General features: G+C 38.1%; 1 protein-coding gene across 2 annotated transcripts in view; it reads right to left on the reverse strand.

The window, feature by feature from the left end:
- Positions 1–14,405, reverse strand: part of NEMF (nuclear export mediator factor) — a 54,277-nt gene that overhangs the window by 29,337 nt on the left and 10,535 nt on the right. For both annotated transcript variants that reach the window (XR_011428689.1, XM_023624793.2), the window contains exons 5-13: positions 8,198–8,346; positions 7,174–7,241; positions 5,600–5,686; positions 4,070–4,143; positions 2,857–2,927; positions 2,701–2,776; positions 2,324–2,386; positions 493–570; positions 198–406 (exon numbers count right to left, since the gene is read on the reverse strand). Coding sequence is in view for 1 of the 2 variants with exons in the window: in XM_023624793.2 (XP_023480561.2) it covers positions 198–406; positions 493–570; positions 2,324–2,386; positions 2,701–2,776; positions 2,857–2,927; positions 4,070–4,143; positions 5,600–5,686; positions 7,174–7,241; positions 8,198–8,346 (875 nt within the window). In the remaining variant the exon portion in view is untranslated. The remainder of the gene's footprint in view (positions 1–197; positions 407–492; positions 571–2,323; positions 2,387–2,700; positions 2,777–2,856; positions 2,928–4,069; positions 4,144–5,599; positions 5,687–7,173; positions 7,242–8,197; positions 8,347–14,405) is intronic.

The following is a 14,405-nucleotide window of genomic DNA, read 5'->3' on the forward strand; positions in this document are numbered from 1 at the left end:
TTTCAATTTTTTCTCAATGAAATTATAAATGGCTTACAATTTTAAATAGTTGCATTATTTTAATGTAAATTAATTTTTTTCTATACCTTCAAGGATAAATTTCCAAATAAAAGATAAAATTTTTAAACAAATATACTGAACAATTAAATAGTAAAATAAAGATAAGCATTAACTGCTTAACTAAGAATCACACTTACCTTAGCAGCATTGTAACATGATTTGTTTGCAGTTTTAATTCTTTGATTGCATTTGCAACAGGGTCTCCTTGAGCTTGGGCTTCTTTCACAATTAACCCGATTTCTGTCCAATCTATCTGGTTGGCTAAAGCACTTCGAACAACCTGAATGGCTCTGTCAACTATTTGCAGGTTCATTTCTATGAGCTCTCCTTTAAGTTTGTCTATTTCCTTTGGAGATACACCAAAACATTTACTATAATGCTAATTCAAGTTACCATTTTTGAAAAAGCATCTGAAACAGTTAAGCATAATACCTGAGCCTGTTGAAGAGCTTCTAATCTGTCTTCATGATCCTTTCGGACATTATCTAACTTCTTCAATGCTTGTTTTTCCTTTTGGTAAGAAAACAGACTTTTAAAAAGTTAGACATCTCCTACCTCCTGCACCTTCTCTCTCTCACCTCCTGAAACTCACTACCCCACCCCTCTTCTGCCTTCTCAGTGTTGTCACCTAGCTAGCTGAAGTTCTCCACAGCCCACCTTCCCAGGTCTATCCTACCCTAAGTGTTTCATGCTCCAAAATTACCTCTCCTCTTTACCTCCCTCCCTCCCATTCCCTATCTAGGAAGGTATTTGGATGGCAGGTTACGCTGTATGTAAGACATGCCCCTAACGCCCTCACATAATTCAAGCAGGCAGAATTCAAGACATTTTTCTTCCTATGACATAAAAGTAAAGTTTGGGGGAATGCATTCTTAGAGAGCATAAAGTACCAAAATAGCTTCTTTTTATTTTATTGCTGCTACTTTTAATTTCTCAACATTATTTCTAATATTTTACAGAGTACTCTTTTTCCTAAATTAACAACACAAAGGCTCACAGTAGTTATTTTACCTTCTATGTAGCATTTTATCATATACAATTTATACTTCAAGGTTACTGATTTGGGGGCAAATTTTCTAACACTAATAATAGTATCACCAATTAATGAATGTTTGAATGCTGGATGTAATATTAAAAAGATTTAAATTATAAGAATGGTGACTATTAAAAGAATGCACAATGATTACTAAAACAATTTATGGGTATTCTGATGCACATAAAAAACATGGGGTTTGATGTTACTGCTAGTATCTGTTTAATAACTAAAGTGCTGCCACCATGTGGCAGTCACACTATTTAATTCACTTGACCCACCTGCTTTGAAATAGTGCTATGGTTAATTTCTTAAAACTGAGGAAGGGAGGATAAAAGGATTCACATAATTTCAAATGTTTGCACACATATTTTAAGACTTTATTAATATTTTTGAAACACTGAACCTCCTTCAAATCAAGAATGATTGTGGTGAATTTCTGAAACTGTTCTGCAGCAAATGCTCCAAAACATGGTCAAATGTGCTGGGAAAAAATGGCAGATTAAACCCTCCTTGTGGAGTCATGAAACACACATAGCATAGTTTAAGACTCCACTTTAAAAAAAACAGTTTAATGATTAAAAAAAAATACTTATTTGCATAGAAAAAACTTTTCCTTCTCTTTTGGCCTATTTTAAAAATCTCCTCTGGGGGCCAGTCGGTGGTGTAGTGGTTAATTTCACGCAGTCCGCCTCCACGGCACCGGGTTTGGCAATTTGAATCCTGGGTGTGGACCTACACACCATTCAGCAAGCCATGCTGTGGCAGCGTCCCACACAGAAGAACTAAAAGGACTTACAACTAGGATACGCAACTATGTACTGGGGCTTTGGGGAGGAAAAAAAAAGAGGAAGACTGGCAACAGATGTTAGCTCAGGGTCAATCTTCCTCTCACACACACACACACAAAACCCCTCCTTGGAACAGTGTTCCCTTAACAGCAAAGTGTGAGAAGCTTTGGATTGCTGTAATAAAGCAAATCATACTAGGTTATAAATAACAGGCCTCCCCTTCCCACTGTATTTTCCATTGTAGACAATGTCTGACATACTGATGGAACAAATAAGGGTGTACTTTTCAAACCTGAGACCTCCCCTGGACCTTGATCAAGATCAAGATGTTCCCGCACTTCTTCTGAAAGACTGCCCATTCCTATATGAAAGTATCATCAACCAGCAAATCACACTAAGGCTAGCTGGTTTAATAGAAATGTTTTTAATAATACCATACCTGTTGTAAAGCTTTTAAATCTATTTTCTGACCTTCTATCTTGGAATAAAATTCATCCACGGCCTTATTAAAAAAAAAAAACACAGAAAATAACTAGCTGAAAAGAAAACCCTGGTCTCTACTTCAATTTGCATACATATTATGCAGCTAGAAAGTCAAGAATCAAATTAAGTTCAAATCTTTGATCCTTCATCTTGAAATAAAGTGGCAACAAATGTTTCCAACAATTTATATCTGTGACTGCATTGATCTTCAATGCTCAGGTTCATAGTGATTGTAAAACAAAAATATTTTCAATTCCCAATCAAAGCACATTGATGTTAATTTAACAACTCATGTCATGCTAACTAGTCAAAAAACAGAATTGGAAAACCCACCTTGTCAAATGATTCAAACTCTATATATGGACATTGTGAATGTTGAGAAAACAAGAAAGGATGAAATTCCTCATACCTGTAAAACATATTTCTTACATCACATTCAAGAACATTAATAAACATCCAAAGCAAAGTGACCCATGCCTGCATGCTTACGTGAGTATGTCTTGAGTCGGTTTATCCACTTCGAGGCTTGGTTTCATTTCTCTTTTCTGAATGATATATCCCTACAAAAATCAAACAATAAAACATTTCTATCCATTATCAACAAAGATTTACTTTCCATGGCTGACATGAAATTTACTAATTTAACATAAAATTACTCTAGTTATAACTAATCAGCTGCAATTGTCTACTGATTGTATTACTTCTCAAAATGATATTTTTTAGGCTCAATAACAATTATTAACAATACTAGTTCATTCATATGGACAAGAAAAAGCAGGGAATAAAGAAAACAAAATTAGTGATTTGATAAAGCGGTGGAATTATACACGTGCATTTTGCTTTTTTCTTTCCATTTTTAGATTTTCTGCAGTTAGAAAAGCCAACAGCACTTTACTTCCAGCAGAAAAAGTCTCAGATTCACTTTCTTACTGAGTAGGAAATTTTAATTCATTTAAAAAACTGACAGGTAGGGATTGGCCTGGTGGCATAGTGGTTAAGTTTACACACTCCACTTCGGCGGCCCAGGGTTCACAGGTTCAGATCCCAGGTGTGGACCTAGCACGACTCGTCAAGCCACACTGTGGCAGCACCCCACACAAAACAGAGGAAGACTGGCACAGATCTAAGCTCAGTGACAATCTTCCTCAAGCAAAAAAGAGGAAGACTGGCAATGGATATTAGCTCAGGCTCAATCTTCCTCACCAAAACAAAACAAAACAAAACCTGACAGGTATATATTTGGACTAAATTTAGCTATAATTAATCAGAACCTTTTCTGAACTTTTTTAGTAAATAAAATTATACTTTGAATAGGGGAAAAAACAAGGTATGAGGTAATTCAGAAGACGTGTAACTATTAGAGGGATGTAAATCACCAAACTTTTTAAAAGTACTGGCAAATTAAAACGTGCTTCTCTATCTAAAATCAACCTAAGAGGAAATATTTTCAAATTCCTCAACTTTTCTGGAGTGCTGATGCTGACTTGACCTAGTACTTCCTATAAAATGTAAGGAACAGAACAAAAATTACAAACCAATAGCAACTAAAAAAAAAAACACTACCCTAGAATAAGCATATAACAGACGTCAAATTTCCAAATGACAATAAAAATTTAGATATATTGATCCTTTAATAAACATTTAAATTCTGAAAATCTAGATAAATAAAACCACAATATATACTAAGTATACGTGGTGCTACCTTTCCACTGAAGTTGGATGTTGTTTTCATATAGTCTTCTGCTTTCTGCAGACAAACAAGTACTTTTTCAATATCTAATAGGGGATAAAAAAGGAAAAAAAGTAGGCCAATCAACTGTCAATTAGCTATTATTGAGACTATGCAGAAAATAGAAGAGTGCATGTGAAATGAAAAAAGTGTTCAAGAAAATCAAATATAATTATTTCATGTTTGTAATCAGTATATGTAAATAAGGATATGTTCTGGCCAGTCTCTAGTCCCAACAGCTTTTATCGAATCCTTCTTTTCTGTCATGATCTGAAAACCACTTTGTTCACACACTAAATTGCCATATATATTTGCAGTGGTTTCTGAATTCTTTATTCTGTCTATTCCTTCTCCAAAAACTTACTGTTCTAATTACTACAGCTTCATAATATATTTTAATCTGTGAAAAGGTTATTCTCCAACATTAATATTATTTTCCAAAGTTTTCGCAAACATTTTTGAATGCTTTTATTCCACATGAATATCAGATTCATTTTATAACAAATGAATAGCAAAACCAACAATATAACCTATTCGCATTTTGATCAGGATTGCACTGAATCAGTATACTTTAGAAACTAAATCATTCATTAAAACATTCAATGTGTATTTTTCAACACAAAAATGTACAGCACAAAAATTATCCCTAAACCTTAAGAAAGGATATACAATCCCAAAATATAAACATCAAGAATGATTTTTTAAAAATTTTACATGAGGGACCGGCCCCGTGGTCGAGTGGTTAAGTTCGAGTGCTCTGCTTCAGCAGCCCAGGGTTTCGCCAGTTCGAATCCTGGGCTCGGACATGGACCACTCATCAAGCCATGCTGAGGTGGCATCCCACATGCCACAACTAGAAGGGCCCACAACTAAAAATACACAACTATGTACCAGGGGGCTTTGGGAGAAAAAGGAAAAATAAAATCTTTAAAAAGAAAAAAAAAGTGCTTAATTAAAAAAAAAAATTTTACATGAGAATCTACAGATAAAAATTTGTCAAAGACCAAATCTTCCATTTTCCTTATATTTCCTCTAATATTTTATTATCCTAACCCGGCAATTAAGTTCCCTTAAGTGGTTACAAAAGCCTAATTCATCATTTACCCACACTATAGTACTTACAGAATTAAAATGCATGAATACTACTATTTCTAGAAGGACTCCAGGTTCTGAGTAAGAAGGTGAATAATTCAACTCCCTCAAGCCTTTTACTGGAGACTATCTCAAGTTCAGTAACCACTTCAAAAATTTAGAGGGAGGGTGGGAGAATATTCTACAGTCGAACCGTAATAAGATAGGTCAAGAGGTTGAACTGCACGTTACTAGGGAGAAAGCAGCACATGAGAGAAGGAAGCCAGGAGCATCATGGATAGAACACTCACGGGTCAATGTTTTTAAGTCTAGAACTATCTGTTCACTTGTCACTTTCACAGAAAGAATTTTCATAGTTTTGGAAAAAGGAAATAAACGAAAATGTGTAAAACTTATAGCATGGAGACATACCTTTACTTTCAAATTTTTCATCCACTTTGACATTGCCAGAGAATCCATTTTCTATAAGACAGTGTTCAATGAGAGCTGGTCCATAGGCTATAAAAGCAGAGGGTATTATTTTTAATATTTTCCTACCAAATTTAACATTCAAAATACAATGTAAACTTATATCCCAATATAAATGATCTACTCTATAACAGTAGCCAGTAAAAATAAGTTAGTTTACTTATTTTGAAATTTTATTAGAGATGACAATTCAAGTACTTACAAAAATTTGAGACTACAATAAAATTGTAGCAATGTAAAAGTTACAGGAATTTAATGGAATTTAGCCACATATATAAGAAGAATTAGAAACCAGGAATGCAAGGTTGGTTCAGCATCCAAAAATTGGTTAATGTAATACACCATATTAATACAATAAAGAAATAACAGAAAAATCCAAACTTACAAAGTTTACACATGCTATACTAATCAGCTGGAAAGTTCCAAAGATAACTTTTTAATGCATTCTAATTTCATAGGAGAGGAAGAGTAACTCCCTAATGCTCAGTAATCAAGGGAACCTGCCTGCCCAAATGTCCTCTTCCAGGTCCCTTACTACAGGGACAAGTGATCACTTTCTCAAGTATAAAAGCTTATTGAGGGGCCAGCCCCATGGCCTAGTGGTTACGTTCAGCGTGCTCCACTTCGGCAGCCCAGGTTCTGTTCCTGGGCATGGACCTACACCACTCATTGATGACCATGCTGTGGTGGTGACTCACATATAAAATAGAGGAAGACTGGCACAGACATTAGCTCAGGGCAAATCTTCCTCAAGCAAAAAGAGGATGATTGGCAATAGATGTTAGCTCAGGATGGATATTCCTCAGCAAAAAAAAAAAATGTTAATTGAATTACTTTACCCCAGTTATTACAAGTACCTGGCAGATCCTTGGAGGTCCTGAGGCCCACTAATAATAATAAAAAAAAAAACCAAAAACAAGCTAAGTGGTTAGTAAACTGAAGATTCACATTGGAAAAAACCTGATTTCTCAGAATACTACAGCTAGCACTAAAGTGCTCGATAACATACTTTTAGTTCACATAACTACATTGCTTTTAAATAAAAGCTAACAGATAAACAAAGGTCAAATTCATGTGGTATAGCAATTTCTCTTTCCTTGAAAATAAACTCTTACTTACTCAAAATATTTTCCTTTTAAAGACTGACACCTGAGCTAACATCTATTGCCAATCTTCTTTTTTTGTTCTTCTCCCCAAAGCCCCCCAGTGCAAACTTACATACTCCAGTTGCAGGTCCTTTTGGCTCTGCTGTGTGGGACACCACCTCAACATGACGTGATGAGCAGTGCTCGGTCCACACCCAGGATCTGAACCGGTGACACCCTGGGCCACGGAAGCGGAGCACACAAACTCAACCACTGGGCCACAGGGCTGGTCCCTCAAAAGATCATTTTAAACTCCTTTCTACATTTATCAAGTTGTTCTAATTTTCTACTAGAACTATAAAAGGTTTAAGTATACTCCTGAAAACTATGTTATCTTGCAAACATGTCATGGCTCTATGAAGGATTACTCACGAAGTAATGGGTTAAGAACTCTCTTCAGTAGTTCGCCCTTAGGTGCACTGGCTATTATTTCAGTCAACCTGTGAAATAAAATTGACATGCCTCTCACTGTCTTATATTTAATAAACCTTACAGCAATACTGCTATCCACAACACTTTCACATGCATCAATCTGCCTGATCTTCACAGTACTCTAAGAGGAATTAGTTCACTTTGTAGGTAAGAAAATGAGTCTTAAAGGAATTTATACAAGGTAAGTGGGTTCCTAACAGCATACCAGGACTTGAAACCAGGTTTTCTGAGAAAAATCAATACTTTTCAACTAAGTCATATTGCTTATCATCAATGCGCCGATATAGGTCATTGAAAGAGACATTTTTATAACAGTTAAATGTTGTCTGTGGAGGCTAATGATGTATCTTAACACCTGAAATGGCTTTACCTATTTAAGCATTTAATAAGAACTCTTAAGGATGTTGTGGGCGACTGTAGTCCCCAGATCAGCAGCATCCACATCACCTGAGAACTTGTTAGACACGTAAAAATTCCTGGACCCCACACCACATATACTGAATCAGAAAGGGGAGGGAGGGGCAGAAATCAATGTTTTACCAATCACCCCCATGACTGTGGGCTGTTAGTCAGCAAAGTCTTCCAGCCCAGAAGAGTACAGCTACAATTGGCACCCTATCCCACCGCACTCCCTTTTCTTAGCTAAACCAGAATTTCGTTCTCCTTTTGCACTCTGCCCAAGATATCCATCTGTCTTCTCACAGAATAGCTAATAAGACCCCTTGCTTTACCAAGAAATCACAAGCATCTGAAACAACACCAAACTTAGATTAAAAAGACAAACCCTGCTCCTCCCAAATAAGGCTAAATTGCTTACCTGCACATTTATGTAGTTTGAGCAGTCCAAATTTAATTATTTTATGCTAGTAAACAAAATATTTTCTGTGACAGTTTTCATATTCTGACATGACTTATCTCACCTTTCAATACAACATGAAATGAGTTTATAAACAAAACATGTTACCTTTCCAAGGTAAGCAAAGGCTCAGCAGCTCTAGCATGATCAACTGGATAGCGTTCACGAACAGCAAACTTAACATCATCTGACTCATCAGTCCGAAATCTTAGGATATTTAAAATTAGATATTCATAATCTGTAAGAACAATGTTCCCCTGTAATAGAATAAAATAATTGCTTTTACCAAATCATTCTTGAAACTTCTTAAAAATTGAGAAAGAAAATGTAGTCTCTTAAAAACCTAATCAAGGCCACAGAAATGAAGTTACAAACAAAAAGCATTTGAGTCACATCTAAACAGTGCTCCTTGCACTTGCCCAGCAGAGACTGTGAAATAAGATAAACAAATTTAAAGACTCCAAGTCTGAATCATAACAAAGAAGTCAGAGCAACTTTAAACTCATCGTCTGATGGTTCTGCAGAAGTCACTAACAGAAGCACGAGAAGCAATTAACACCTTGATGACCACCAGCCGACCTTACTGTTGCACTTTCGTGAGGCAGGTCTACAAACACAGTTTACTAAGAAAAACAGAACAGATACACACTTCAGAAGCCAAGCAAAGACTTATTTATACTTTCACCTGCAATTTGTCTTTTGATAGCAATAGTTACATGGCAGAATCAATAAAGGTAGTTATAACCTTTGCCCAAGTAATTCCACACTTGGCCTAGTAAGTCAATAAAACCAAAAGGTACCTGCTTAAAGAAATTCACTGCAGTTTATTTACAATAGAAAAAACTGGAAACAGCCTAAATATAAAAATTGGGGAAATTGTTAAATAAATGATATATTAAACATAACAAAAGGTGTAAAAGCTGTTAACTTATGAAGATTATGTAAAAAATTGTAGGAAAATGTTTATAATGTTAAGTAAAAAAACAGCCTGACACAAAAAATTCTGTATCCTAGGAAGTAGAAAGCAAATATAGGGAAAAATGAAAATATTTATTAATGAGTTAGGATTTTTAACAGTCCCCTCTGATGATCATAATGTCTAAAATTATTTTTGATTACACACACACAGCTACTTTCATTGTCTCTTGGCCTGATTTACTTACAGAGGTGCAGCAAAAAATGTTAATTAATATATATAAACCTCCTTGTACTATAGTCAGCAAATCTAGAGCCACATGGTATTAAGCAATTACTAAAGCAATAAACTTCACTGCTGCCTGGAGAATTCATACAAAATTTGGAATTTTATTTTCAACAGTCTATTACTTGAGAAATTTAAAAATTATTTTTTTCTCCTAATTCATAACTATGAAACCAAACCAAAAAAAAATGATCACTACCAGTCTTATCTGTGACACATCTATAAATGTAGGAAAATTCCTCTCTACTTCAAGTCATTCAAATCTGCAGGAAGTGACCATCCCTTCCTACAGGTAGGCTAGGATCCTACATGCCACAGAATAGGTAGAAGGCCGGGTGCTCAGGAGAGCTGTGTGGACAACAGTTCTACATACGAAGTACAACCTTGGTTCCTTACAGTGAGCTTGTCATAGCTAATTAAATGAGATTTATTCTCAAACACGACACTACAGGTTTGACCTTGGTGACACAATCAATTTGCTTAATTGTATCCTAGTAAAAGAAAGGACAAATTCTTATTGAACCTATGTAAATATACACATTGCCATTAGCAGTAAAAAAAAAACAAAACAAAAACTTGAGTAAAAGGCATTTGTTTCTAAACTCTAAGGGATCAATGAGAGCCAACTGCCATTTAAAGACCATATCAATTTGCAGTTTGCAAATTTCAATTTGCAAAAGTATATTCTACTAAATTAAAGGTCAAAGAAAGGTAAAGAGCTGTATCATATAACCATCAAAAAAATAATACCAACAATATTCTGAAAAAAATAATCACAATTAGATTCTCTCCAGTTTATTCAGTCCTGTGTAATTAATTCTGATTATCCTAGATCACAGGTTAGCACTCTATTTTCACGAAAGCATCTGACTCTGGACTAAAAAGTCTTATAAATCCTAAGTTGGTCCCCAATACAGTCTGGCATCTGTCTAAGCAGGATCAGCCTAAACAACTGGAATCTATTATTTAAGAGCAGGGGTCAACAAACTTTTTCTGTAAAAGGCAAGAGAGTAAATATTTTAGGATTTGTGGGCCACATATGAACTCTGTTGCATAGTCATCTTTTTCTTTTTTTAAATCTAAAAACCATTCCTTAGCTCACAGGCAGTACAAAAAGGGGTCACAGGCTGTAGTTTATCAACTCCTATTTCTTTTTTTTTTTTCTGCTGAGGAAGATTTGTCTTACCATCCGTTACCAGTCTTCCTCTATTTTGTATGTGAGCCACCATCACAGCACGGCCACTGACAGAGGAGTGGTGTAGGTCTGCTCCTGGGAACCGAACCCAGGTTGCCAAAGTGGAGCACACCAAACTTAACCACTAGGCCACTGGGGCTGGCCCTCATTGACTCCTATTTAAGAGTATCTGGTACATCCTCTCCACCAAGGTTCTGAGACTGCCTTCTTTGTTGAAGATCCAATTTATAATGACAAAATTATATACAGAGTAGCCAGGAGGCAGGGATAGGATGGGGGGTGTTACTGTCAAGGAGGATTTCTGTATCTGATTGCAGTGGTGGTCACAGGAATCAACAAACGTAAAACATATACAACCCGGGAGTGACATCAGCAACATGGCGAAGTGAGCAGTTTTCTTTGTCTCTCCCCCTTTGAATATACAACTAATTGGACATTCATCGGTCAACAAAGGATATCCACACAGCATCTCAGGATGCCTGAGAGACCCATGCTGCTACACATCGGAAGGTAGACGGACATCCCCCCAGGAGAAGGTGGAGTAGGTGAAAACTCTCTGACCCCTGACCCCTAGACAGCCTAGTACCTGCAAGCAACTTTCTTCCAGTGCACATGCTCATAGCATTGCCACACACCAAGGGTGGGCGTGTGTGCACATCAGTGGAGCGACAGTAGGAACAGGTGACTACAGCCCTACCTAAGCGCCCCACAATTGCCCCTAAGCCCAGTGGGAAAATCCACGGTCCCACAGCAGCAGAAGGGAAAGCCTCTACTCGGCATTAGCGGAGAGGCCCCACTCAGCATTCAGAACACTGGGAGGCTCTGGGACAGGAGGATCCCAGGCAGGGCAGCAGCCCGCTAGCCACCTCTGTCTCACGGACTCCAGCAGTGTCCCAGAGGGGGCAGGGGACATCCAGTGAGCCCATGTGAATGGGCAGGGGCAGGCTGGACCCCAGCGGCTCTGCTCAGCGGTCCACGGGGAAAATTCACAGTCCCACAGCAGCTGCAGACAAAGCCTCTACTCAGCATTAGTGGAGAGGCCCTCCCCAGCATTCAGAACGCTGGGAGGCCCCGGGGCAGGAGGATCATGGGTGGGGCAGCAGCCTGCCAGCCGCTTCTGATTCATGGTCTCCTGCTGTCGCCCAGAGGGGGCAAGGGTCACCCAGTGAGCCAGTGTGAGTGGGTAGTGGCAGGCTGGGGTCCCAGCAGGCCTGCTTGGTGGTCCAGGGGGAAAATCCACAGTCTCACAGCAGCCACAGTGAAAGCCTCTGGGCAGCATTAGTGGAGAGGCCCTGCCTGGCAATCACAAGGCTGGAAGGCCCTGAGGCAGAAGTAGCACAGCTGGGTGAGCCAACCACATACTGCAGAAGATACCCATAGCTCTGCTGTGGCCCATAGTGGACAAGTGAGATTTTGCGGGCCCTGACAGTGACAGAGCTGCGAATCTAGGTGAACCTGCTCCCAGCCGCTGTGAAAGCCAATAACACTCCTGCAGACCCTAAGGAGGGAGCGTGTCTAGGTGGTCTGCGACAGTAGGCACCAGCAACCTGAGGCCCCCTTGTGATTGTCCCCACAGCTGACGAGAGACCTCACAGGACCACTGTGACTACGAGGAGGGGCCCAGGTCCGGTCAGCAACAGCTGACAGGGATCCTGGTCAGTGTAGATTAAACAGCTGTCCCCCCTCCCACCCCCGCCACTCCAGCAGTAGCAAGTAGAAGCAGTAACCAAACTCTATCTCTATGCGGAGGCACAAATCCACGCCATCAAGCAGTATGAAAAAAATATATTAAATCTCCAGAACAGAAAGAAAATGACAAGTACCCAGAAAACAATCCCAAAGACAATGAAATCTATAACATAAATGACAATGAATTCAAAACAGCCATCATTAAAAAACTCAATGAGTTAAAAGACAATACAGATAGATAACTCAATGAGTTCAGGAGCTATGTCACAAAAGAGCTTGATACTATAAAGAAGAACCAATCGGAAATATTGGAGATGAAGAACACAATGGAGGAGATTAAGAAAAATCTGGACTCTTTGAACAGTAGGGTCGATAATTTGGAGGACAGAATTAGCAATTTGGAGGACAGGAATATAGAAATGCTGCAGACAGAGGAGGAGAGAGAACTAAGACTAAAAAGAAATGAAGAAACTCTCTGAGAATTATCCGACTCAATTAGGAAATGCAACATAAGGATCATAGGTATACCTGAGGGAGAAGAGAAGGAGAAGGGGGCAAAAAGCCTGTTCAAAGAAATAATGGCTGAAACTTCCCAAACCTTGGGAGAGAGATGGAACTCTACGTGACAGAAGCCAATAGATCTCCAAATTTTATTGATGTAAAAAGACCAACCCCAAGGCATATAGTAGTGAAGCTTGCAAAAGTCAATGACAAAGAGAAAATACTAAGGGCAGGAAGGCAGAAGAAATAACCTACAAAGAAACCCCGATAAGGCTGTCAGCACATTTCTCAGCAGATACCTCACAGGCCAGAAGAGAGTGGAGTGATATATTCAAAACTCTGAAGGACAAAAAATGCAGCCAAGAATACTCTATCCAGCGAAAATATCCTTCAAATATGGAGAAATAAAAACTTTCCCAGATAAACGAAAGTTAAGGGAATTCATTGCCACAAGAAATGCTCAGGAAGACCCTCATAGCTGAAAAATCAAAAAAAGGAAAGGGGCTACAAAACCCAGAGCAAAGGAGATAAGTAGAAAGACAAAATCAGAAAGTTGCAGCTCTCCATCAGAACAGGTTAGCAAAGGCTAAGTATAACATTAAAGATAAGAGGAAGGGAAACACCAAGAATAAATATAATCTTGTCATTTTAACCAGAAACTCACAACACAAGGAAGAAAAAAAAAATCTGACAATAACAACCTAGAAGGGGAAGAGGAAAAGGATGGAACGTCTTAATCTAAGGAAATAAAAGGCTATCAGAAAATGGACTATCTCATCTATGAGACGTTTTATACAAACGACTTGGTAACCACTAAACAAATAACAAGAACAAAGACACAAACTACAAATAAGAAGAAAGCCAATATAGAAATCTACCTACCTGAATTAGTAGTCCAAAAATCATGGGAGAAGAAACAAAGGAAGTCCAAGAGAACCAGAAAACAAGTGATAAAATGGCAGTGTTAGGCCCTCACATTTCAATAATCACACTAAATGTAAACGGACTGAATTCTCCAATCAAAAGACACAGAGTGGCAGGATGGATTACAGAACAAGACCCAACAATATGCTGCCTCCGGGAAACACACCTCAGGCCCAAAGACAAACACAGACTCAAAGTGGAGGGATGGAAGACGATACTCCAAGCTAATAATGAACATAAGAAAGCAGGTGTTGCCATACTTATATCAGACAAAGTAGACTTCAGAGCAAAACAGATAAAGAAAATCAAAGAGGGGCAGTTTATAATGATAAAAGGGACACTCCACCAAGATGACATAACATTTATAAATATATACGCACCCAACACAGGAGCACCAAAATTTGTAAAGCAACTATTAACAAAACTAAAAGGAAACATCAACAACAATACAATAGTAGTAGGGGACCTCAACACCCCATTAACACCAATGGATAGATCATCCAGACTGAAAGTCAACAAGGAAATTATAGAATTAAATGAAACATTAGACCAGATGGACTTAATATATATATACAGAACACTGCATCCAAAAACAGCAGGTTACACATTCTTCTCAAGTGCGCATGGAACATTCTCAAGGATAGACAACATCTTGGGAAACAAAGCAAAGCTCAACAAATTCAAGAGGGTTGAAATAGTATCAAGCATCTTTTCTGATCATAATGCTATGAAACTAGAAATCAACTATGAGAATAAAGCTGGGAAAGAGGCAAAAATGTGCAGACTAGGGGGCTGGCCCCGTGGCC

The sequence above is a fragment of the Equus caballus genome, chromosome 1 (genome assembly GCF_041296265.1).
Source record: "Equus caballus isolate H_3958 breed thoroughbred chromosome 1, TB-T2T, whole genome shotgun sequence".
Lineage (NCBI taxonomy): Eukaryota > Metazoa > Chordata > Mammalia > Perissodactyla > Equidae > Equus > Equus caballus.